Source organism: Aotus nancymaae, unplaced genomic scaffold, assembly GCF_030222135.1.
Source record: "Aotus nancymaae isolate 86718 unplaced genomic scaffold, 86718_ANA_hifiasm-v0.15.2.pri h1tg000007l, whole genome shotgun sequence".
Taxonomy (NCBI): domain Eukaryota; kingdom Metazoa; phylum Chordata; class Mammalia; order Primates; family Aotidae; genus Aotus; species Aotus nancymaae.
The window spans coordinates 9907432-9933757 of NW_026988418.1; the positions used below are offsets into that span (position 1 = coordinate 9907432).

A 26326-nucleotide genomic window follows, 5' to 3' on the forward strand; every position below is an offset into this window, starting at 1 on the left:
CACTACGAAAAAAAAAAAAAAAAAAGCTACCGTCAACCCAAAGATACACACATTCTAAACTTATGACTCGCTTCCAGGGGCAGTAATGGTGGTGTTGATGGATGGGGAAGAGCTCCGTTTTCAGCTTCTGAGTGGAATCCCCACCCACTCAGCCACCTGTGTGACCCACAAGTTACTTTATTTTAAATTTTAAATACTTAATTTATAGACATCAGTTCTATGGGACACAGGTTATTTAATACCATTTGTCTTCAGTTAGCTCATAAGTAATATGAGCATAAAAATATTTTTCTTTTTCTTCTTTTTCTTTTTTTGAGACAGAGTCTCACTGTGTCGCCCAGGCTGGAGTGCAGTGGCGTGATCTCGGCTCGTTGCAACCTCCACCTCCCATGTTCAAGTGATTCTCCTGCCTCAGCCTCCCAAGTAGCTGGGATTACAGGCTCACACCACTATGCCCAGCTAATATTTGTATTTTTTGTAGAGACGGGTTTCGCCATGTTGGACAGGCTGGTCTCGGACTCCCGACCTCTGGTGATCCACCCACCTCGACCTCTTAAAGTGCTGGCTTTACAGGCGTGAGTCACTGCGCCCGGCCAAAAATGCTTTTTTCAAAGTTGTTGGGAGAACAACTGAGATAAAGCACGTAAAGTTCTGTGAGAGAGCCCAGGACAGCAATAAGGAGTCTGTGTGTGTGTCTATGTCCGTGAAATTCATCCCGCTCCGAAGGGGCCAGGTCCCCAGACTCCCCCTGGTCTGGCGTTCCTTCTGCTTCTTGGATGTACAATCCAGAAGCGCCCAGGACTGGGACAGGGTGACCCTGGGGAGGCCAGTCTGCAGGAAGTGGCTGTGCCAAAGGACAAATAATGGGCGGATTGGGCAGTGAAGAGCCCAGGGCGAGAGACCCGGGGTCCCAGGTTGGGGAAAGAGGAAGGGCAGGGGGTGGACGCCCCAGAGACTCTCCCTGTCTCTGTCCGGGGCTGGCGCCCCGGAAAGCCCCGCGCTGTGGGGAGGCGGGCGCCCTGCGGCACGACCAGCCTCCTGGTTCTCCAGGAAAGATGCTGCGACAGGGTTTCCCGAGGTCAAAGAGTCCGCGTGCCCAATCCGTCGCTGCTCCCGATCTTGTTGGCTGGCGTGTCTCGCAGGGGGCTCGGGCTGGGACGCCTCTTCAGGAGTTGGGGCTCTGATGTGCGCCGGGCAGAGGCCAGGCCGGGCCGGGGGCTGTGGCGCCGAACTGGGGCTAAACTCAAGCTCGGGAGATCGCCCACGCGAAACAGGCGCCCTTCCCGACCCTCCTGCTCGGCTTGGCAGGGTGCGGGAGGTCGCTGGGGGCGATGCCAGGCGGGCCGCCTCTGGTCGCTGCTGGGCTTGGCGCGCTACCCCGCCCCTCCCGCGCAGGCGGGCCAGGGATCCCGGCCGATCCAGGCCGGGTTTTGCGGCGGAGCGGGCTGTTACTGTGTGCGGCCGCTTCATCTGTCGCCACTAGCAGCGGCAGGCTGCGGGGATCATGGTGCAGCACGAGCTGTGGGCCGCGCTGTCTGGCGCCTCCGGGGTCGTTCTAGCCTGCTGCTTCCTGGCGGCGGCCGTGGCCCTGCGCTGGTCCGGACGCCGGACGGCGCGGGGCGCGGTGGCCCGGGCGCGACAGAGGCAGCGAGCCGGCCTGGAGAGCATGGACAGGGCGGCGCAGCGTTTCCGGCTCCAGGTGACTGTCAGGGTGGGGTGGGGTGGGGGTGGGCGCAGGCCGGGGGTACCTGCAGCGGCACTTTCAGCCGCAGGACCCTTGGAGGGACAGGCGTGGAGGGTGGGGGCAGGCAGAGCAGATGTGTAACTTTCCAGAATCTCTCCTCGCCCTAAGACATTCCGCACTTTCTGAGCCAGGTAGAGCCAGTAGGAGGAAAGGAAACGATAGTGTCAGGGCAGGACATGGGAGGCCTTTGCCTCACTGGGTCAAAGAGGAGTTTTTCTTCGTGCCAAAGAATCTCAAGCTTACTGCCTATTGGAATGCGAAAACGCAAGCGTGACAACCTATAGGATGCTAGTGTTGAGGACTTTGGAATCGCAGAATTGGCTAAGGGAATCTGGAGAGCTTAGAGTTAAAGCTTTTTTTTTTTTTTTTAGACAGTCTTGCTCTGTTGCCCAGGCTGGAGTGTAGTGGGGCGATCTCGACTCACTGCAACCTCCACCTCCCTGTCAAGCGATTCACCTGCCTCAGCATCCCGAGTAGCTGGGATTACAGGTGCATGCCACCACGGCCGGCTAATTTTTGCATTTTTAGTAGAGATGGGGTTTCATCATGTTGGCCAGGCTGGTCTCAAACTCCTGACCTCAGGTGATCCGCCTGCTTGGCCTCCCAAAGTGCTGGGATTACAGGCGTGAGCCACCCCGCCTGGCTGAGTTCAAGCTTCTTGATTTGTGTATTTGGATCTTAAGAGGGAGCCGGAAAGAAACCTGCCAAGTGCACAGGGAGTTCTTGGCAAAGCCAGGCTAGAAGGGAAGTCTCTCCAGCTCCTGCTGCCGGCCTGTGGTGTCTAACCCCTGGCAAGCCGCTTCCATAAGCAGGTTTAGTTCCAGCCCTTCCTGGGTGATCTGTCACCAAGCTTTTCTCTCCCTGAGCTGCCTCTGGATCACCTCAGTGTGTGGGTTTGGGGGCGTGAAAAGGCCTGGCTGAAGGTTTGGAAGAGGTGGCTTGAAGAGGGGCTTTTCCTCCGAGTGTGTGAAACACTGACCCCAGTTAAAGCCAACATGCTGAACTCTGGGAAGTGTTCTTACGTGCTGAGAGAGGGAGGGCTTGCTGTGTCTGTGGGACCGGACAGATGGCAAGGATTTCCAGGTGGGGAACAGCAGGATTCAGGAGGCAGAAAATTGTGTTCAGCAAATGCTCTGCAAGTGATTTTTGAGTTGGGGCAGAGCTGGAACTAGAACCTAGGTGCCCAGCTGCACTCTTCAGCCACACTCCCATGGAGAGGAGCAGAAGATAAATATTAGGAAGGCATGCCAGCCCAGAGTGTAGCCTTGCAAGTTTTGCAGTTTTGGCTGGCTGTAATGTATGAATTTACTCCAAACCTCCCTGGGGCCAAGATATCTCATACTTATTTAGTAAAGAAAAAATACATCTTGTTCCAGCCTGTACTCACCAAGCTGAAAAGTCCACCATCAGTCAATTTTTAGGGTTTCTTCCTTCCAGAGTGGGAAGGCTCTGGTGGTCAGTCCAAATTGGCCATCTCCCCTACACAAGCACAGGTTATTCACTGCCTAGTTGCCCTCTCTGGCTGGGCTCTGGAGGTCCTCCTTAGAGATCCTCCTGTTTATCCTTGGCTCTGTGTGGCCAGCTGAGTTCTGCTAGCTCCAAGAGCAGTGTGGGCAGCAGGAGCAGGGATCTGCTCACAGTTCTTGCCTGCAGAACTCCCCTCCTAGTTGCAAGGAATCCACCTGGCTGGCAGGGGTGTGGGATGGTAGCAGGATGGGTCTTCCTACGCTTCAACTCCCAACAGCAGCATCTATATGGTTTTCCTCTGGAGCAACTGCTCATTATTTTTAACAGATTATTCTTGGACAGAAGTTTTGGCTCTGATGAAAGCTTGGCTCTTTGAGGAGGAGAAGCCGGAAATTACCTTAGGGTTTCCAGTGACTGTGGTTATGAGTAATTAGCAAAGGGGTGGGGTCCTGACTGACAGTAGCTTTGTAGGCTTTGAGGAGGAGTAGGAGTTTTTTTTGAGACAAGCCTTGCTCTGTCACCCAGGCTGAGTGCAGTAGTGGCACAATCTTGGTTCTGCCTTCCGGACTCAAGCCATCCTCCCACCTCAGCCTTCCGAGTAGCTGGGACTACAGGTGCATGCCACCATGCCTGGCTAGTTTTTGTATTTTTGTATTTTTAGCACAGACGGTTTCGTCACATTGGCCAGGCTGGTCTCACACTCTTTTTTTTTTTTTTTTTTTTGAGACGCAATATCACTCTGTTGCTCGGGCTGGAGTGCAGTGGCAAAATCTCCGCCTCCACCTCCTGGGTTCAAGCAATTCTTGCCTCAGCCTCCTGAGTAGCTGGGATTATAGGCACCTGCCACCACGCTCGGCTAATTTTTGTATTTTTTAGTAGAGATGAGATTTCGCCATGTTGGCCAGGCTGGTCTTGAACTCCTCACCTCAATTGATTTGTCCGCCTCGGCTCCCAAAGTGCTGGGATTACAGGCATGAGCCACTATGCCCAGCCAGGAGATGGGAGTTGTAGCTGAATCCAGCCCAGGCTTGGGAACAGCTCCTTCCCCTGCCTCCCCTCCCTTCTTCCCCAAACTCCTAAGGCACCCTTCTGTTTGGCTCTGGAGTCCTTGAATGATGGGGAAGTAGGATTCAGGACTGTCGGGCAACCTTTCTTCTGGGGCTCTGTTAGCCTAGCCCTGAATCACAAGGGGGCACGAGATAGGCAGGGCTCCAGCAGGCCCTGGGAGAACACAGCGGTTTGTAGTAAAGCTCCTGTCTGATAGATTTTTGGACAAAGAAAGTTGGAAACTCAGATTCTTTTTTTTTTTTTTTTTTTGAGATAGAGTCTTGCTCTGTTGCCCAGGCTGGAGTGCAGTGGCACAATCTCGGCTCACTACAACCTCCACCTCCCAGGTTCAAGTGATTCTTCTGCCTCAGCCTCCCACAGTAGCTGGGACTACAGGTGCCCACTACCACATCCGGCTAATTTTTGCATTTTTAGTAGATATGGGGTTTCGCCATGTTGGCCAGGCTGGTCTTGAATTCCTGACCTCAGATGATCCACCCACCTCAGCCTCCCAGTATGCTGCGATTATGGGTGTGAGCCACCACGCCGGATTCTAGCTGTGTCCAAGGAGGACACAGCTGGATGAGGGGATACCTAAACACCTTCTGAATTTTCACAAAATAGTTCACTTCTCTCTAAACTCTTGAGTAACTCTAGAGAAAAGTGTGTTTCTGGTAACTCTGTCGACGCTTCACTCATTTTTTTTCCTCGCCCTGCCCCCTGAATGAGTTTTGATATTTCTTCTAGACTGAAGAGAAGGACCACCATTATTAGAATAGTATAGCTGGGAGATACATAACAGAACATCTATTTATGCCTTTATACTTTTGTTCAGGCAGTTTTGTTTTACCCTGAATGGTTTTTCCCACATCTCTTACAAGCTGCTTATCAGTCCCATTGGCATTGTGGTTCAGAAGGAGAAAACAAAACAGATAGAGGAGGGACAATGCCCCCTAAGTGACCAGTAGAGTATCTGTCTCTTGAAAAATTGTGCGTGCAGGTGGCCACAGGGTTAGATGTTACCTGTATACTATACTTCCCTGCATTCTCCACAAAATCAGGTTTCCACATGGTCACTGATTGGCCTCCTGGAGGTACAGAGTGGTGTCTGGGAGAAAATGTCTCGGCTGCCTGACACTAGTTGAAGGTTTAAAAATAGCTGTTAGCAACTGTGTCATTACCTGTCAACAGGGAAGAACATAGAAAAGAATGAAAATGTGTGCTGAGCAGAGGGGAGCATGTTGTTAGCCTCTAGCTGCCGTGCGCAGGGACACTGTGGATGCCTTGTAGTGAGGTCGGGGGAGATGGTGACTGGACTGTTGGGTGGCAATTATCCCAGTGTGGTGAATGCTCTGCTGATTTCGATGTTCTTCTCCATATTATTAGGCATTTTTAAAAATACAGTGAACCTATATTTATATAATGAGCACAAAAATAAAGCAAAGGAGTGCAGTGGCACGAACTTGGCTCACTGCAATCTGCGCCTCCCGGCTTCAAGCTGTTCTCCTGCTTCAGCCTCCTGAGTTGCTGGGATTATAGGCGCACGCCACTACAGCCAGCTAATTTGTTTGTGTTTTTTTAGTAGAGATGGGATTTTACCATGTTGGCCAGGCTGGTCTCGAATGCCTGACCTTGTGATCTACCGGTCTTAGCCTCCCAAAGTGCTGGGATTACAGGCATGAGCCACAGCACCTGGCCTCAAAGTTTTTATTTTCATTGTGAGATGGGAAAGGCAAGATGCAGTACTATGTGCAAAAAAAGAACTTAGGTAGACAACTGTTGACGTGGTGGGTTTTCATAAATACTTTCTTTTCTTCTTTTTTTATTTGAGATAGAGTTTCACTCCGTCACCCAGGCTGGAGTGCAATGGTAGGATCTTTGCTCACTGCAACCTCCGCCTCCCAGGTTCAAGTGATTCTCCTGCCTCAGCCTCCCAAGTAGCTGGGATTACAGGCGCCCACCACCACGCCCAGCTAATTTTTGTATTTTTAGTAGAGAAAGGGTTTCATCATATTGGCCAGGCTGGTCTCAAACTCCCAACCTTGTGATCCATCTGCCTTGGCCTCCCAAAGTGCTGTGATCACAGACTTGAGCCACTGTGCCTGGCCTTCATATTTTCTTTTCCTGTAAGAGTACATCAGAAACTGTTAAGTATAGTTTTCCTTTATAGAGGAGGGACTGTGCAAGGGTTGCCAGGGGTGGAGGGAAAGCTCACTTTTCATTTTGTGTACTTTAAAAAAATATATCAACAGATTACTTGGAATATTCTCAGGAAAAAAATAAAAAAGTTAAAAAAGTAAAAAAAATATATACATATCAACAGGGATTATCTGGTGTGTTTGGGGAGAAATCATGAACCCATTTTTTTCTTCTTTGTAGCTCCTGTGTTAGGAAAAAAAATCCAAAGTAAATGTTGTATCAGTTCACTGAATTCAGGAAAGTGCTCCTGATACTGAAGACATCAGGTGCAGAGGCTATGGATCACAGGCATGAGCCACCGCACCGGCTCAGTGTTTACTCACTAACCCAATACCTTTGAGGAGGGGCTGGGTGTGGTGGCTCACACCTATAATCCCAGCGCTTTGGGAGGCCGTGGTGGGGGCAGAGCACTTGAGGTCAGGAGTTTGAGACCAGCCTGGCCAACATGGCTAAACCACGTCTCTACTAAAAATACAAAAAATTAGCATGGCATGGCGTCTGGGTGCTATTCCGGAGGCTGAGGCAGGAGAATTGCTTGAATATGGGAGGCAGAGGTTGCAGTGAACTGAAATCGCACCACTGCACTCCAGCCTGGGTGATGGAGCGAGACTCTGTCTCAAAAAAATAAATACATTAATTGAAAAAACAAATAAAAACAAAGCAACACCCTGGGGAAGGAGGAAGGAGGAAGTGGATGGGTATTTGCAGGCAGGGGCTGACTCCAGAGACTCTGGGAGCCCTTTCTGGCAGACAGGCCTCTGCCTGGGTCTGCCAAATGCCTCTCCTCCTGCAGAAAGCTCTTCCCTCTCCATCCTTTCCATGTGCCACCCACTCACCACACTCTGTTTTATTGTCTTTATTTCTCATTGTCTAAAATCTCATCTTTTCGCCTGTAGTCTGCTCACCCTGACCCTGCCCTGTGTGAGCTCACCTGGGCATGCCTTCTTGTTCATGGCTGAACCTCAGCCTAGTGTGGTGCTGGGTACAGAGCAGGCACCTGATGCACATCTGTGGAATGAATGTGTGAACCCTCCCTTTTGGGTGTGGCCTTCAGTCACAGACCACACCTCCCCCAAGATGGGGTCTTCTTGTTTTTGCCCCTCCCTGCCAGGGGTCGGCAACCCCCAGGCAGTGTTCAGAGTTACTCTGTGGGCGTGGGGATGGCATGGGGTCAGGTGCAGGCAGATGGCCAGCGGGCAAGAATGGCAGTAAGATTGAATCAAAACATGGATGACATCAGCGTGGTGCTTGGCACACAGAAGGCAGCTGCTGCTGGTGTTTATTTGTAATGGTTTAATCATCAGCCTGGAGCCTAGCACAGTAGTGTGTGCCTGTAGTCCCAGCTAGTCAGGAGGCTGAAGTGCGAGGTTCGCTTGAGCCCAGGAGTTCAAGTCTAGCCTGGGCACACAGCCAGACCCTGTCTCTAAGGAAAAGAAAAAAACCTGCCTGGGCATGTTGGCCTGCTGGGCACCTCTTCAGCAGGCTTGTGGAGGAGACAGAGCTGTACTTTCTGGGGATGGCATGGGCTTGCCCAGGCTGGGCCATGTTGGAGCTGCTGGTGGCCATGTCTGGTTTGGCATATGACAGTAAGCATCTGCTCGGGTGCATGTGGAGACTGAGGGGCATGGGCTACCGGTGTCTGCAGCAGGCTCATGAGCCTTCGGGGAGTAGGGGACTGATCCGACTTTGTACCCCACAGAACCCAGACCTGGACTCAGAGGCCCTGCTAGCCCTGCCCCTGCCTCAGCTAGTGCAGAAGTTACACCATGGAGAGCTGTCCCCTGAGGCGGTGCTCTTCACCTACCTGGGAAAGGTAAGGCCAGCATAGGCCAGCCACTTCCTTTCCCCTCCCACTCTGCACAGGCTGTAGGAAAAAGCTGGCCTGGAGTCAGTCCTGCTGGGGGCCATGGTGGACCAACAGTACCAGGGACGGCCAGGGAGGGAGCCAGAGCGTGTGTGTGTGTGTGTGTGTGTGTGTGTGTGTGTGTGTGTGTGAGAGAGAGAGAGAGAGAGAGAGAGCGAGAGAGAGAGAGAGAGAGAGAGAGAGAGAGAGGGAGAGAGAGAGAGAGAGACACTGAGTATGCTGTCTTAGCTAGTAACCTGGCTTTTAGCCCAGATTTCCTTCTCTTTCCCCACTCCACTCCCCTCAGTCAACAAGTCTGGTCTGTTCCCTTCTTTTTTTTAGAGATTCGCTCTTGTTGCCCAGGCTGGAGTGCAATGGCACAGTCTTGGCTCACTGCAACCTCTGCCTCCTGGATTCAAGCGATTCTCCTGTCTCTGCCTCCCAAGTAGTTGGGATTACAGGCATGTGCCACCATGCCCAGCTAATTAAAAAAACATTTTTTGGTTTGAGATGGAGTCTCATTCTGTTGCCCAGGCTGGAGCGCAGTGGTGAGATCTCAGCTCACTGCAGCCTGAGAGTCCGAGTAGCTGGGATTATAGGCGCCCGCCACCAGACACAGCTAATTTTTGTATTTTTAGTAGAGTCACCACGTTGGCCAGGCTGGTCTTGAACTCCTGACCTCAAGTGATCCACCCGCCTTGGCCTCCCAAAGTGTTGGGATTACAGCTGTGAGCCATGGCGCCTGGCCCCCAGCTAATTTTTTGTATTTAGTAGAGATGGGGTTTCACCATGTTGATCAGGCTGGTCTCGAACTCCTGACCACAGGTGATCCACCCGTCTTGGCTTCCCGAAGTGCTGGGATTACAGGCATGAGCCACCATGCCCGACCCCCTTTTTTGAGACAGAGTCTTGCTCTGTTGCCTAGGCTAGAGTGCAGTGGCATGATCTTGGCTCACTGCAACCTCCGCCTCCTGGGTTCAAGGGATTCTCGTGCCTCAGCCTCCTGAGTAAGCTGGGTTTACAGGCACCTGCTACCACGGCCGGCTAATTTTTGTCTTTTTAGTAGAGATGAGGTTTTGCCATGTTGGCCAGGCTGGTCTGGAACTCCTGACCTCAGGTGATCAACCCGCCTCAGCCTCTGAAAGTGCTGGGATTACAGGTATGAGCCACCGTGCCCGGCCTGTTCCCTTCTTTTACCCAGCCCTCCCCTGTCTCCATCACCTTTGGCCACTCTGGCCCACCACCACCATCTCCCTCCATGCCCAAGCACCAGCTCCTGGCCAGGTGACTTCTTGTGTCCCTAGCTCTTCAGGCCGTCTCTGGAACTTCTCCTCTGTGTCCAGCATCACCTCTGGCCAAGGCCTTCTGGAGCTTGGGGTGTCCCACCCAAACTCTGCACTGGCTTGGGTGGGGCTCCTTTACTGAAAGGCTCTTTCCCTCTTTGTCCCTCTCCATGCCACAGACTCCCCTGACTGAGGGTTTCCTCTTCGGGGCCTACTCTCATTCTAACAGCACATTTTTCATCGCAGCGTCAGGCTTGTCTTCTCTTTCCCACGTGTCCTTCATGGACAGAGCTTATCTTATTTGTCTTTGAAGCTTAGTGCTCAAAGGCACTAAAAGTGTTGCATTTCACATAATAAGTGCTCAAGAAATATGTTTGAAAAGAAAGGGAGGGAGGGAGGAAAGAAGGAAGGAGAGAGAAATTGTGCTTTGTGAGTGTGGCCTGCATGATTTCTTGAAAGGGCGTGTGACAGAGAATGTGACCCCTAGGCAGGTGAACTTGTCCAGGTGTGGTATATGTGACAATGCTGTCGAGGCTGCAGCTGGGGGAGCGAGAGCATGCTGGGCTGGCGTCACCGAGAGGGGCACATACACAGCCTCAGCAGATGGTGTTTCTTCTTCCCAGTCAATGTCCCTAAAAAGGCTCCTGCCCTTCCTGGTTAACCTAGTCAATCTGGTTATAGATTGGCCTTTCTCCCTTCCTGCCTCGGGTACCCCAGGGACAGATTTTGCCTATGCCTAAGTATGGCCACAGAGCCCACCCTGTTTCCCTCCGGTGCCCCCCAGGACAGGAGTGTTTCCAGAAAGCAGCTGCATCTCACTCCCCTCTCGCCTTTCCCTCTGTGGGACCCTGCATGGTGCGGCTTGAGCGCTCTAGGCAGATTTCCATTATTAGCATGTTATTCCCTTTAGTCAAGCTCCTACTCCATGTGACTTGATTATCAAGTTCAAGAGTTCTTGGGTAAGGGGAGGCTTGACTGGGCTGGGTGTGGGAAAGGAGTGGGGTAGAGGAGAGAGTGCTGGGCTCTGGGAGGGAGTCTGGTCTAGCCCTGCTCTGTCACTGCCCTTGTGTGACCAGAGATGGGGGTCTGCCCTTGCCTGGTTTCTATCTGCCTCACTGGGCAGAGATGCGGCTTGGAGGAGGTGGGGGAGTGGCCAGTGGTCATCTTCCTCCCAGCCCACTCCCTGCTGAGGCCAGTATCTTGCTCCCTTGAGTGTCCTGGTTGTGCCTCGGTCCTGGTTGAAGGCCAGAGACAGCCAGGATGAGGCCTGGGCCAAATGTTCCCAGTGAGGCACGTGCCGGGCCCTAGGTCATCCTCTGTGCCCCAGACTCTGGTTACCCTCTCCCTGGGTATACTTTAAAAGGCTGGTTCTACATGATGTATATTTCACCCCATTTTTTTGAAAAGGCCAGTCTCCTTCTCCCTTATGTCTATTTCCCCTCCCTCAGGCCTGGGAAGTGAACAAAGGGACCAACTGCGTGACCTCCTACCTGGCTGACTGTGAGACTCAGCTGTCCCAGGCTCCAAGGCAGGGCCTGCTCTATGGCGTCCCTGTGAGCCTCAAGGAGTGCTTCACCTACAAGGTATGCTCTGCCTCAGTGCCAGGCCTCCACTGGCCCCTCCATCCCTGCCAGCCTGCTGTGGGTCCTGGGTCATTTTGGGCCCAGGTCCAGAGGCCTTGCAAGGGGACACTGTTGTGCCTGTCTTGGCCTGTGTGACAGTTGTTGGAGTGGACCCTGGGCTGCCCATCGGCTCTGACTCATCAACCATACCCCTTTTTGTGCCCACCATCCCTCCTCCCAGGGCCAGGACTCCACGCTGGGCTTGAGCCTGAATGAAGGGGTGCCGGCAGAGTGTGACAGCGTGGTGGTGCGCGTGCTGAAGCTGCAGGGCGCCGTGCCCTTTGTGCACACCAATGTTCCCCAGTCCATGCTCAGGTTGGGTCTCTGGGTGGGGCGGGGCAGGGGCACCTATGCCAGCGTGATACAGGCTGACCCATTCTTGCCTCCTCCAGCTACGACTGCAGTAACCCCCTCTTCGGCCAGACCGTGAACCCATGGAAGTCCTCCAAAAGCCCAGGGGGCTCCTCAGGGGGTGAAGGGGCCCTCATCGGGGCTGGAGGCTCCCCCCTGGGCTTAGGCACTGATATCGGAGGCAGCATCCGCTTCCCCTCCTCCTTCTGCGGCATTTGCGGTCTCAAGCCCACAGGGAATCGCCTCAGGTAGGGTGGGTGGAGGGTGCATCTGGGCCTCTCGCTGTGTGACCCTGGCCTAGCTTCCGACCTCTCTGGGCTCCAGGCGGGGATTCGGTCACCGGGGCTTTGCTGGGAGGAAGCATTAGAGTCCCACTGGCCAGGCGTGGGTCCTAGTTTCCAAAGCGGTGAGTGTTCAGAGCTGCTCTGAGGGCATGGGAATGGCGGCGGGTGGCCATTTACTGTTTCCAGCGTCTTGTGTTTCTTATCCAGCAAGAGTGGCCTGAAGGGCTGTGTCTATGGACAGGAGGCAGGTGAGGTCCGTGGTGCCCTCAGTGCCCTAGGGGGGTGGGGGGTCGGCCTGACCTGCTTCTGCCCTCAGGTGCTTCTCAGGTGGCAGGGCAGCATCTGGCTCCCAGGCTGCTCTGGGTCTGGGTTCCTCCCTCCTTGTCTGCTCACCTCCCTCCCGTCTCTGCCCCAGTGCGCCTCTCTGTGGGCCCCATGGCCAGGGATGTGGAGAGCCTGGCGCTGTGCCTGCGAGCCCTGCTGTGCGAGGACATGTTCCGCTTGGACCCCACCGTGCCTCCCCTGCCCTTCCGAGAAGAGGTGAGCAGGGCTGGGTGGGCATGGGTGTGGACTGCTGAACCCACACAGCCGCACCAGGCCTGTGGGCAGGCCTTGGAGGCCTTGTCTCCTGAGAAACGTCCCCCAGGGCTCTGAGGCTAGGGTGGGCTGCTCCTCCACAGACGGCCACCAGATGGAGCCCTTGCCTGCATTTAACGCAGTGACTTTCCAAGGTGCCCGGCCTCTGCTTATGGCACCAGGGATGCAGGAATCACTTCCCAGCCCGCTGACCTTCAGCAAACAGCAGTCTTTCTAACAGTATTCCTGTCCACATTTTGGGGAGCAGCGTGCCACGCTGCCTGCAGACCCCAGCTCACACAGCTTGTTCTTGCCAGATGTAGGCTGCGTGAGCTGGAGTCTGCAGGCAGCATGGAGTGCTGCTCCCTGAATTATCACTGCAACAGCGGGGCACAGTGGCTCATGCCTGTAGTCCCAGCACTTTGGGAGGCCGAGGCGGGTGGATCACAAGGTCAGGAGTTCGAGACCAGCCTGACCAAAATGGTGAAACCCCGTCTCTATTAGAAATATAAAAATTAGCTGGGCATGGTGGAGCACGCCTGTAATCCCAGCTACTCAGGAGGCTGAGGCAGAAGAATTGCTTGGACCCTGGAGGTGGAGATTTCAGTAAGCCGAGATCGCATCATTGCACTCCAATCTGGGTAACAGAGTGAGACTCAGCCTCAAAAAAAAAAAAAAAAAAAAAATTACTGCAACAGCCTGATGCTGAGACAGGCTGGGCTTGTTGCTTTCTGTGGTGAGCGGGCACTGCCTTGCAGAGCCTTAGTAGCATCTCAGAGGGCAGGCAGAGTGGGGAGATCTGCTGAGATTTTGAAGTCTGGTTTAAGGTGGGTCTTTCAACATGGGGGTTGGTTAGGATTGGGTAAGTGTCATGATATGACCCCCCATGTTAGTTAAGGATTGGTGGGTACAGCAGGGTGTGAATTTTAAGGCAAGAAGGTCAGAGGGTCATGGAGTGTAAACTGCCAACCGATGCTTCCTGTTGAAGAGTTGATGGGTGTTTCCAGAATGAATGGGAATGTTATTTGTGCTTCTGTGTGTTATTTGGAGGAGGTGGGGGAGTGGCCAGTGGTCATCTCTCTCCCAGCTCATGCCCTGCTGCAGGGCATCTGAGGCCAGTATCTTGCTCTCTTGAGTGTCCTGGTTGTGCCCTGGTCCTGGGTTACTCTCTCTCTCTCTCTCTGTGTGTGTGTGTGTTAGGGTTGAAGGCCAGAAACAGCCAGGTTGAGGCTGGAGCCAAATGTCCCCAGTGAGGCAGATGCTGGGTCCTAGGTCATCTCTGTGCCCACTCCAACAGAGTGTTCAGGAGCTCTAAAATTAGATCGTACAGACGGAGAAGAGTGAAGTCACATTAATGTAGACAGTAAGCTGTGTGATGTAAGCCCCATCTCTCAGCAGTCCAGCGATTGTCTATTCTGTACACACCCCAGCCAAGGTTGCCTTGGAAAGGCTGAGGGTTTCTAGACAGGAAGGAGTGTGGGCCTTGGGGTTTCTCGGGAGTCGGGCAGCAGGGCAGATCTGGGCTGAGGCAGAGGGAGTCATTCTAACTGAACCCACGGGGATAGGCAGCCGTGAAGTCCTTCCTCGGAGGAGAGGGGGAGATGAGGTCCCTGTCTGGAAGTCTGGAACAGTTTCTCATGAGAGCCAGGACAGTTGGTGGAAAGCCTCAGCTTAGAAGACAGGGTGCCTGTGTTCCAGCCCTGTCTTGTTGCTCTGCATTGGGTAGCTTTGGGCAAGTCCCAGTCCCACCCAATCTCCCTATCTAGACCTCAAGCCTCAGTCTCCTCCTGTGACCAGTAGGAATCCTCATCCTCACTCTGCCCACCTCTGAGTCACTGTGAAGGTGTTTTGTGAAAGGGTCAGATGCAGAAGGGGCTGGCCTCACTGACTGCAGCTGTGTCTGGGGCTGAGTATTTCTCTGATCTCTCTCTCTCTCTCTTTTTTTTTTAAATAGAGACGGAGTTTCACCATGTTAGTCAGGCTGGTTTCAAACTCCTGACCTCATGATGCCTGCCTCGGCCTCCCAAAGTGCTGGGATTATGAACTCCTGACCTCATGATCTGCCTGCCTCAGCCTCCCAAAGGGCTGGGATTACAGGCATGAGCCACCACGCCCGGCCATTTCCTCTGATCTCTAGGGGTCCTGCCTAGGGCTGTCTTCTGACCTGACCCTGTCACTTGTGTTTTCCCTCCAGGTCTACACCAGCTCTCGGCCCCTGCGTGTGGGGTACTATGAGACTGACAACTATACCATGCCCACCCCGGCCATGAGGCGGGCCGTGCTGGAGACCAAGCAGAGCCTTGAGGCTGCGGGGCACACGGTATGACTGCAGGGTCCTGGAGGTGCTGGCATCTCCTCCCCTCCAGGGAAGCCTTCCTGGTACCTATGGCTACTCCATCCTTGGCATCCTGGCATTCTGATTGTGTTGTCGTGGGGGTGATCTATGGCCCTGTAGGACAAGTGTCTAGAGGGCTGATCAAGGGTACAGGGGTGCACAGCTGTCCAGAGGTCCCCAGGGCCAGTGGGTTTTGGTCTGGTCATTTAGACAACTTTATGTGTGGCTCCAGACTTCTCTCGTGCTGTGCATTACTGAGTTTTCATGGCTCAGTAAGGCTGCCTTTGTGGCTCTAGTGAGAGCTACCATGTGGGCAGGTTGGTCTATCCATCCTCAGGGCTGCCCAGACAGCGTGGGGGTTATGGAGCCAGTTGTTAGTTCAGGAGGGCTTACACCCCTCAATCTCTGCAGCTGGTGCCCTTCTTGCCAAGCAACATACCCTATGCTCTGGAGACCCTGTCAGCAGGTGGGCTCTTCAGTGACGGTGGCCACACCTTCCTACAGAATTTGTGAGTGATAGTGGGCTTTGGGGTCTTGATAGACCTAGGGGGAGCAGCAGGTGTGGTGATGACTGGATGGGCCTTAGCTGAATCTGACAAAGGCCTAAGTGCTCTGGGCAGGGACCTCACTGTCCTTCCAGCTGGGCACATTGAGCCTGGAGATTCCTTGCCAGGGCGCCAGCCCGAGGGGAGGCTGCATTGAGTATCACGGCCTGCCCCTGATCTGAGCTTGTTGTGAGGTAGGAGGTGGGCAGGAGGTTGCCTGTCTGTCTGGGAAAGATTTGAGGCAAGGGCAGGATCCAGGCAGGATGGTGGGTGTTCGGACTTCATGCTGTGACTCCAGGCTCTCCAGACTTGAGCCAAGTCTTCCTTTTGAGCAAGACTTCAGATTTCTCTCCTGTAAAGTGGGTAGATTGGACCAGACTCCCTTTAAGGGACTTTGCAGAACTCATTTTTAGAGAAGTTGGTTTCTCTGGGCTGTTTTTAGTCCTTAAAGGTTGTCAGGGGCAGAGGGGAGGCCTGTGAAGGTGCCTCCTGGTGACATGCCTCCACTGGATGGGCTGTGGCCCTTCAGAACACAGTCCCACTTCCTCCACTTCACCTATGGAGAACTCGGCCCTGCAGCCTCACTCAGTCAAGGCCCAGCCTGTCATGTTCCTTTTCTTCACCTAGCAGCCAAGTGTGGTCCAGGCGTCAGTGGAAGGGGCCACTCCTCACTCTGGCCCTGGGAATGAGTCTCCAGGATCAGCTCTCTGAGACTTTTCCCTGAGATCTTGAGCCAGAGACAGCCTCAGAGCCATGCTCCATGGGCAGCCCTCACCCTGATTGACCCAGCTATGCCTCCAGGCTGGCCTCCGTGTCAAAGGGGAGGCGGTCGCAGGGTGGCCTCGTCAGGGAGACATTGCCCTCAGTTCTTAGAGTTCTGAGCTAGGTTTGCTGGAGAGGGAGACCCTGAGTCCTGCCTTGGGGAGCTCCCGTCGGTGTGGGTTGGAGCCCAGGCTTCTCAAAGGACCAGCAGAAGCAAACGGGATTTGGAGGGAGGCAGCTGAGTCTGGTGAGGAGGAGGTGGACGGGACCCCTGAGTAGAGAATGGCATTGCTGTGGGCTGGGAGAGCAGGCTGGGAAGGATGCGGGGATGGGAGTGCCTGGACTCCAACTCCGCCTTTTGTTTCCCAGCAAAGGTGATTTCGTGGACCCCTGCCTGGGGGACCTGATCTTAATTCTGAAGCTTCCCAAGTGGCTTAAAGGACTGCTAGCCTTCCTGGTGAAGCCTCTGGTGAGGGCACAAGGAGTGGAGGGGCTAGGACGGCTGGTGGGGAGCATGGGGCCTCCTATCCCGTCCCCCTGGCCTCCCTCAGCCTCTCTTGGTTTGGGCATGCATGGCCTCCTCCTCTCCAGCCCCCACCCAGACTGCCCTCCTCCCCTTTCCCCTGTGATCTTCAGCCAACGAGCATGCTAAAAGGGGTGCCGATCTGGGCCCCAGGGGGAGGCATGGAGGGAGGGTCCCCAGTGGCTTGGCCTGAAGAAGGTTGGCACCTGCTGTGGCTCAGAGTGGAGTCACCAACCCTGCGTCTGTCTCGTGCAGCTCCCAAGGCTCTCGGCTTTCCTCAGCAGCATGAAGCCTCGGTGAGGGCTCCTCCGCGCCCAGCTGCCTGCCCCTGCCTGTCCTGATCCAATTCTGGGTCTGGGTAGTTTCTGACAGGAGAGGATTCGAGGGAAGTAACCTCTGAGGCTGGAAGTGGCCCAGGCAGGGGGGCAATCTTTGTGACTTTCAAGTGGGACTTTGAAGTTGTCTTGGCCAGGTCCAGGTCTAGCTGGAGAGCAAAGGCCTGAGGGGACAAGAGGATAGGGGAGTTGGAGAGGAGGAGGTTGACCTGGCTGGGGTGTGGATGGAAAGGGCCAGGAAGTGGGGGGTTGGCCTGGGCTGGGGCGGGGAGTACCTGGGGAGATGCTGCTGCTAGAGACCTGAGCTGATCTGAGCTGCGCCAGGTGCACCTGCCCCTTAGTGACTTGGGCTGGAACCCCCCCACCCACCGTTTCAGGACCTGATGTTCCTGGACTCACTCCTCCCTTACCACAATGCTTCAGGACCGGTGGCAGCTATGGCCTGTCCTGTGTCCTGAGGGTAGCGAGCAGTCAGGTCTGGGCTAGTCCTGGCTCTGCTGTGGAGTCACTAAGTGACCCAGCCTGTGCCCCTCTGGGGCTTGATTTTCTCATCCAGACAGTAGGGATTTGAACGTCCCTCTCAGAGCTCCCGTGGGGTTGTGAAGGGTCCATGGAGGAGTGAGACCTGGGAGGCTGGCAGTAGGGGTCTGATGTTGCTGATCTCTATGGCTGTGACCATCACAGCTGGTGATCTCACTCCTTCTGCCCAGGTCAGCTGGAAAACTCTGGGAACTGCAGCATGAGATCGAGGTGAGGCCAGAGCCTCTGGACTGGAGCAGGGTGGTGGGGGGAGGATGGAGTTGGACAGGGCACTCGCTACCAGGGTCTTGTGGCCACTGCCCCCACGGGGCTTCTAGACTGGCCTGTCAACCCCCTTCCAAAACTCTCTGGACCACTACCTGGGCCCTGCTCTCTGACCCTTACTTGTCCAGATGCTCATCCTTTGGGGTTGGGTCAACCCAAGGCTCCTGTCCGGGCTGCCTTTTCTCCCCTGTGGAGCTGCCTGTGTGCGGCTGTGCCCCGGCAGGAAGAGACATGTCCACAATTCATTTGGAAGGCGGAACGACTGACGCCCTCTGAGAGGCAGCACAGCCTGCCTGCCCAGAGGACCTGTGTCCCATTATGGCCCAGTTCAGATCCAGGGCTAGGTGCTGGGGCCAGAGCCACCCCAGCCACAGTCCCTGAGTTAGAGAGCCTAGGGCGGGCTGAATCTGAGTGCTTCACCCGGTGAGCTGTGTCCCCCAGGTGTACCGCAACACCGTGATTGCCCAGTGGAAGGCGCTGGACCTGGATGTGCTGCTGACCCCCATGCTGGGCCCTGCTCTGGACTTGAATGCCCCAGGCAGGACCACAGGTGAGACCAGACACACTGCCTGTCCCTTCTTTTTTTTTTTTTTGAGATGAAGTTTTGATCTGTCACCCAGGCTAGAGAGCAATGGCATGATCTCGGTTCACTGCAACCTCTGCCTCCCAGTTCAAGCGATTCTCCTGCCTTAGCCTCCTCAGAAGCTGGGATTACATGCACCTACTACCACACCCAGCTAATTTTGTATTGTTATTAGAGACAGGGTTTCTCTGTGTTGGTCAGGCTGGTCTCGAACCCCTGACCTCAGATGAGCCACCTACCCCGGCCTCCCAAAATGCTAGGATTACAGGTGTGAGCCATCGAGCCCAGCCCCCTGTCTGTCCTTTCTATGAATCTGACCATATGCCCTGCAGGGCTGCCAGGAACTGGAAGAAGAGGAACCCTCAGGGAGGACCCTGCCCCTCAGGGGCCCACAGTCTGGCTGGCTGGAGACATGAGAGTTATGTGGGATACCCTGGCCGAGATTGATATTCCTGTCATCAGCACTATTCAAGTTGGGGATCTTGAGTTAGAGTCTAGTCTGGGGAGGTGGTGGTTTGAAGTCCAGGTGGGATTTAGATAAATTAAGAAAATAGGGTGGTGGCTCACACCTGTAATCCCTTCACTTTGGGAGGCTGAGGCTGGAGAATCACTTGAACCCAGGAACTCAACACCAGTGTGGGCAACATAGTGAGGCCCCTGTCGCAACAAAAAAATAGGAAACTAGCCAGATGTGGTTGCATGTTCCTGTAGTCTTGACTCCTCGGGGAGCTGAGGTGGGAGGATCGCTGGAGTTATGAGGCTGCAGTGAGTTATGATCACACCACTGCACTCCAGCCTGGGTGACAGAGCGAGACTCTGTCTCCAAAGGAAAAGGAAAAGGAAAAGGAAAAGAAAACAGGAACAACATTCCCAGTGAGGAAAGTACATGAGCAAAGGCATGGGATGCACAGCCGAGCCCTGAACTCTGCAGTCGTGCGCTTTGTCACTCAGACCTCGGTCCTGGGAGAGAGCCTTTCTCTGGCTGTAGACACAGGGTACCATTTCATAGGAGGTTTGCCTCAGGCCCACAGTCGGCCCTGAAGGTTCCCAGGGCCTGCTGCAGCTGCCTGTGATATGTTCCAGGGGCCATCAGCTACACAGTGCTCTACAACTGCCTGGACTTCCCTGCGGGGGTGGTGCCTGTCACCACGGTGACTGCTGAGGACGAGGCCCAGATGGAACATTGCAGGGGCTACTTTGGGGACATCTGGGACAAGATGCTGCAGAAGGTGAGGTCTGGCCTGCCCCTCACCTGAACTCACTCCCAACCCCGACTATGGCCGCTGTGGAGGAAACAGTACCAGCACTGTGGGTGTGCCAGCCTTTCTTAAGCAAGACCTGAAAGACTGTGGCCTGGCCCTGCTTTTCCAGCTGGTGTGCTGGAGAGAGGCCTGGGCCTGGGGAGGAGTCCTGCCTCGCTAACCCCGTCCTGATGCCTGTGTCCCCTTGTAGGCCATGAAGAAGAGCATAGGGCTGCCTGTGGCTGTGCAGTGCGTGGCCCTGCCCTGGCAGGAAGAGTTGTGTCTGCGGTTCATGCGGGAGGTGGAGCGACTCATGACCCCCGAAAAGCAGCCATCCTGATGGCTCCAGCTCCAGAGGACCTGAGACTCACACTCTGCAGCCTAGCCCAGCCAGGGCACAGCTGCCCTGCTGCCACAGCAAGGAAGTATCCAGCATGGGGCAGAGGCTTCCGTGTCCTCTCCCCCAACCCCCCGCAAGAAGCACAGATCCCCTGAGTCTGGACCTCACTCTCTGCTCTGGTTCCCTCTCTTCATCCTGGTCCTTCCACCATATGACGTGGGCCAAGACCCAACTAACAGTCAAGAAACAGCTCCTTGTCTGTGTGCTTTCTGGGCATCATCGTGAGGGTGTTGGGGGCTGGAGCCTGTTGAGAGCAGGGCTGGCTTGACCGTGCAGACCCAGGCTCCAGCCTTGCCAGTCTCCTACTCCATAACTTCCCCTGATGCCCTTCACCCACAGGAGGAGGGGTGCAGGCTTGTGTCCCCAGCACTTCACCCCTGTCCATCATCTCTCACCTACACGAAGCCCTGCTCTGCCAGACACTGCCCTTGGTCTCCTTCCTTCCTCTGCTCCTTTCCCTGTCTAGAAAGCTCTTTCTGCTCCTCTGCCTTACATCCTTTGAGACCTGGCTCAGATCCTTCTCTCTCCAGGAGGCCTTTCCTCCTTCCTCTGGGCCCTGGAGTATATGGGCTGTTTCTTCCCAGTCTGCCCCGTGTGGTGGGCATTGGTGGGTGTATCTGCCTCCCTTAGCACACTGGCTTTCCTCGATGGCAGGGACCCCACTGCTACATCTCTGTCTTCTGCAGCCAGCACAGGGCAGCAGGGGAAGAACTGAGTTGGGCTGCAGAGGGTCTGAAGTGCTGGCCCTGAGCTGGTTAGGAGAGGAGCCCATGGGCCTGGGGAGGCGGGCATGAGACAAGGTGAACTGGTAGAGCAAGCTCTCAGGGCTGGCCAAGGCCTGGATTGCCCTGGAAAGGCTTACTGAAGGAGGTGGACCTGTGTTGAGTCTAGTTTTCCAGAGTCTGAGCTAAGGGATGAGGACATCTCAGAGAAAAGGGACAGTATGCCCAAAGATCAGGGTGGATTTGGTAAATGGCAGGCATGTTGAATGGGCCTGATGAAGCAGAGATGTAGGTGAGACTAGATCAAGGTGGACTTGGGCAGCCAGGTCAGGAACTTGAATTCTGTCTCAAGGGCAGTGGGACCCTGGAAAGATCATAGCTCGGCCTGAAGAGTCTACTGGTGGGGCAAAACCTGTAGAAGGGTAAGGAAGCTGCTCCATGATCCCTAATTTGGGGAGAGGGGTTTAAGGCCTGAACCTTGGCCCAGGGGTAGAGAGGGGCCCTTTGGGCATTGACAGTTGGGATGGAGGTAAGCTGCCTCAGCTCAGGGTCTTACCCTACCTTGTCTGCCATCTACTTCTTACTGGACTGCGTCACCTGGCTGGAAGAAAGGTGGCATCTGTAGCCGATCCTAGGAGTTTTTTTTTTTTTTTAAACTGAGTTTTGCTCTTGTTGCCCAGGCTGGAGTGCAATGGCGCGGTATTGGCTTACCACAAGCTTTGCCTCCCGGGTTCAAGTGATCCTCCTTCCTCAGCCTCCCAAGTAGCTGGGATTACAGGCATGTGCCTCCATGCCTGGCTAATTATATATTTTTAGTAGAGACAGTTTCTCCATGCTGGTCAGGCTAGTCTCAAACTCCCGACCTGAGGTGATCCGCCCGCCTCGGCCTCCTGAAGTGCTGGGATTACAGGCATGATCACCGTGCCCGACCGATCCTAAGAGTTTCTTAACCCCATTAGCCCAGTTGCTTTGCTCTTCCCTGGCCCCAGCCCTAACTCTCCTGCTGGCCAGAGATGTTTCAGAGCCTGAGCCCTCTAGGTAGGGTGGGTCCACAGCTCCTACCTGCTTATTTCAAATTCTTTCTAGATTTGCTTTCCCAAGACTTCCTTCTCCACCCTGATTTTCATACTCCTCCCGAAGGGCTTTGCCCTCAAGGTTGCATCACCCAGTAATGGCACTACCTCCCAGTGCCATCTCTGCCTCTGTGGGACCATTTTCAGGGCAGAAGTCAGGTCTCGGCCTACATGGGGACACCCAAGTAGATGCTGCACTTTGCCCTGATTTCTTGTAACCCCTGCTGTAGTTTTGCTTTTTTCATAAAACCACTACCATCTGCCCCAGCTTCCTCCTCCTGCCCCATTTCTCCCTTTTAGTTACTAATATCCTTGCGCTTTCAGACACAAGGCTGCAGAGTGGAGGCGCCCTCACTGGTTCATTGATTCAGTCCTTGGAGCCTTGGCATGGCCATGTCCAGGCCTCAGCTGACCTGCGTCAAGCCTGGGCTTCTGGGGGAGGTGGACATTGACACGAACACATCTGTTCTGCCTGCAATTAGGGCTGGGGGACAGGATAGACAAGGGGCCAAATGCTGCCAAGGGGAGGGCGACGTGGTCACCTAGGCTAGTATGTGACCACTGTGTTTCATCACCACCATGCTGTAGCCCAAGCCACCTCCCTCATCTGGATGCTGCAGTAACTTCCCTTCTGGGCTCTTCACTTCCAACTCTGCCTTCCCCTTAATCCATTCTCCACACAGTAGCTGGAATGATCTTTTAAAAGTATAAATCAGGCCAAGCAGGGTGGCTCACACCGGTAATTTCAGCACTTTGGGAGGCCAAGGCAGGTGGATCACCTGAGGTCAGGAGTTTGAGACAAGTCTGGCCAACATGGTAAAACCCCATCTCCACTAAAAATACAAAAAAATTAGCCAGGCGTGGTGGTGCATACCTGTAGTCTCAGCTACTCAGGAGGCTGGGGCAGAAGAATCTCTTGAACCTGGGAGGTGAAGGTTGCAGTGAGCTGAGATCACACCACTGCACTCCAGCCTGGGTGACAGAGTGAGACTCTATCTCAATAAATAAAATAAAATAAAATAAAATAATAAAGTAAAATAAAATAAATAAAATAGGCGAGTAGTGGTGGCTCACACCTGTAATCCCGACACTTTGGGAGGCTGAGGTAGGTGGATCACTTGAGGTAAGGAGTTCGAGACCAGCTTGGCCAACATGGTGAAACCCCGTCTCTACTAAAAATGCAAAATTTAGCCAGGCATAGTGGCAGGTGCCTATAATCCCAGCTACTCGGGAGGCTGAGGCAGGAGAATCACTTGAACCCAGGAGGCGGAGGTTGCAGTGAGCCTAGATTGTGCCACTGCACTCCAGCCTGGGCAACAGAGTGAGACTCTGTCTCAAAAATAAATAAATTTAAAAAAAATTAAAATAAAATAAAAGTATAAATCAGAATGGGTCATTTCTCTGCTTTAGACCTTCCAATGACTTCCTGTTCCTCCTAGAATAAAATTCAGTCTCTTCCTTGTGTCTTCCAAGGTCCTGTGTGCTGTGTTGTTTCCACCTCTCCAGCCTCATCTTGTTTGTCTCTTCTCTTCCTCTGCTTCACTGTGCAGCTACGTGAGCACCTTTTGTTTTTTTTGTTTTTTTTTTTTTTTTTTTAGACAGAGTCTCACTCTGTCACCCAGGCTGGAGTGCAGTAGCATGATGTCGGCTCACTGAAACCTCCGCCTCCCAGGTTCAAGCAATTCTGCCTCAGTCTCCCGAGTAGCTGGGATTACAGGCACCTGCCACCACGCCTGGCTAATTTTTGTGTTTTTAGTAGAGATGGGGTTTCACCACGTTGGCCAGGCTGGTCTTGAACTCCTGACCTCATGATCTGCCTGCCTTGGCCTCCCAAAGTGCTGGGATTATAGGCGTGAGCCACCGAGCCCGGCCTTCGTTTCCTGATCATCTCAAACTGGGCCCTGCTTCGGAGCTTTCATGTTAGCTGTTCTCTCTCTGGGAACATTCGGCTCCCATGTCACCTTCCCTGATCACCCATTTATAAAATGGCTTCCCCTGTTTCTTTTTTTCTTTTTTTTGAGAGGGAGTCTAGCTCTGTCCCTAGGCTGGAGTGCAGTGACTCGATCTTGGCTCATTGCAACCTCTGCCTTCTGGGTTTAAGCGATTCTCCTGCCTCAGCTTCCCGAGTATCTGGGATTACAGGCATGCGCTGCCATGCCCAGCTAATTTTTGTATTTTTAGTAGAGACAGGATTTCACCACGTAGGCCAGGATGGTCTGTATCTCTTGATCTCGTGGTAAGCCTACTTCGGCCACCCAAAGTACTGAGATTACAGGAGCCACTGCCCCCGGCCTTTTCCTTGTTACTTTCTAACAGGCTACTGTTCTTTATAGCATTATCACGATCTGAAATCTTTTATGTTTTTTTGTCTCCTCCACTAAACCATAAGCTTCCTGAGAGCCGTGCTTTATCTTGTTCATCACTTGTTCTTGGCTTGGAGGATGGTGCTCTATTAATTCTGGGATGATAAAGTGTGCCTGTGTGAGGGGCCAGGCACTGTGCTGGGTCTGCAGTGACAAATGAAGCAGACTTGGTACCTGTTCTCGTGGAACTCACCTTCTGGAGGGATTTGTTGAATGAAGGAAAGAGGAGGGCAGAGAGTTGTTCTGATGAAGACCCCTAAATATTTAATGCATGGAGTGATAACATGACTTTTGATGAGGAAAAAAGGGGAAAGGGAATTCTAGACCACATTTACTGAGTATCTACTATGAGCCATCTACCTTCTGGGCACTTTACAGTCATGTCACTTAATCCTCTATTAACCCTATGATAGGCATTTTTGCTCCTATTTTACAGAAAGGTTACATATCTTGCCGGGCGTGGTGGTTCACGCCTGTAATTCCAGCATTTTGGAAGTTCGAGACGGGTGGATCACCTGAGGCCAGGAGTTCAAGACCAGCCTGACGAACGTGGAGAAACCCCGTCTCTACTAAAAAAATACAAAGTTAGCTGGGCATGGTGGCACATGCCTGTAATCCCAGCTACTCAGGAGACTGAGGCAGGAGAATTGCTTGAACCTGGGAGGCAGAGGTTGCGGTGAGCCGAGATTGTGCCATTGCATTCCAGCCTGGGCAACAAGAGTGAAACTCCGTCTCAAAAAAGAAAGAAAAAAAAAAGAAAGTTTACGTATCTTGCCCAGGGTCCCATAGCTAGAAGTCAGGGGCTTGGAACTGAAACCTAGGCCAGTCTGTGTCAGCACCTGCATGAGGTCTTTCTGTTGATGTTGAGGCCCAGCGAGTACAATGGTCAGAAGAGTGAGAGCACAAGTCAGCCTCCTCCTCGCACCTCCCTGACCACCGGTGTGCTGGCCTCGTGACCTGAGTCACGTGGCTACTGTCTGTTTTCACCACCTTTTCCCTTCTCACTGGGTTCACTGCTACAGCTTCTTGCCTGGCTTCCACAGGGTCCAGACTGGTCATCCCCAACAATCCTTCACGTGGCAGTTAGGCAACCTTCCTATTGCAAACTGATCATGCTTAAAATGCTTGGACTCCCTTGTGCCAAGTCCAGATGCCTTGTTATGACCTACAAGGCCATGCTTCACCTGACCCTGCAGCTGGCCCCTGTGGCATCACCTCCTCCCCTTCCCAAATGCTCACATCCTGGCCACATGGCCTGCAGGTAATGTTCAGAACACCAAGTCATCTCCCACCTCTGCTCACGGTACTGCTGTGACTGGAGTGTTGTTCCTGGGGTTTCCACCTAAAGACTGCCTACTCATCCAAGGTGAGGGCAATTGCCCTACTCTTCCAACTCTGTCAGGCTGTATTGAAAGAGCTTCTTTGTGCTTCTGCACATCGTGGAAAGCAAGGTCTGTGTCTTAATAGAATCCAACATCTATTAGGCTGTGGAACTGAATATCCATTATCTCATTTTGAAAATGGGCATTATTATTACCATTTAAAAAAATTTTTTTTTAATTTAAAAATATTTTGAGATGAAGTCTCTCTCTGTTGCCCTGGCTGGAGTGCAGTGGCACGATCTTGGCTTACTGTAACCTCCACCTCCTGGGTTCAAGCGATTCTTCTGCCTCAGCCTCCCGAGTAGCTGGGATTACAGGCAGCTGCCACCATGCCTGGCTAATTTTTGTATTTTTAGCAGAGATGGGGTTGCATCATGTTGGTCAGGCTGGTCTCGAACTCCTGATCTAAGTGATCCACCTGCCTCGGCCTCCCAAAGTGCTGGGATTATAGGTGTGAGCCATGACACCAGGCCTTTTTTTTTTTTCTGTATTTTTTGAGATGGAGTCTTACTCTGTCACCCAGGCTAGAGTGCATGGTGCAATCTCAGCTCACTTCAGCCGATTTCAGCTCACTTTAGCCTTTACCACCTGGGTTCAAGCGATTCTCCTGCCTCAACCTCCTGAGTAGCTGGGCCTACAGATGCGTGCCATGATGCCTGTTTATGTTTTGTATTTGTAGTAGAGACGGGGTTTCAGTATGTTGGCCAGGCTGGTCTTGAACTCCTGACTTCAAGTGATCTGCCTGCCTTGGCTTCCCAAAGTGCTGATATTACAGGTGCAAGCCAGTGCGCCTGGCCCTATTATTCCATTTAATACATAAAGAAACAAGTTCAGAGGGGATT

General features: G+C 53.6%; 1 protein-coding gene across 1 annotated transcript; it reads left to right on the top strand.

Annotated features, from left to right (window-relative positions):
• The first annotated feature begins 1482 nt into the window (after window positions 1–1482).
• On the top strand, window positions 1483–22996 carry FAAH (fatty acid amide hydrolase). Its single transcript, XM_021673313.2, has 15 exons — window positions 1483–1699; window positions 8157–8270; window positions 11032–11166; window positions 11387–11520; window positions 11598–11804; window positions 12048–12088; window positions 12256–12380; window positions 14611–14736; window positions 15163–15260; window positions 16428–16527; window positions 16837–16877; window positions 17627–17666; window positions 18162–18270; window positions 19387–19532; window positions 19756–22996. The coding sequence occupies exons 1-15, from the start codon at window positions 1505–1507 to the stop codon at window positions 19882–19884; spliced, it is 1740 nt and encodes a 579-aa protein (XP_021528988.2). The 5' UTR covers window positions 1483–1504; the 3' UTR covers window positions 19885–22996.
• Window positions 22997–26326: the final 3330 nt, after the last annotated feature.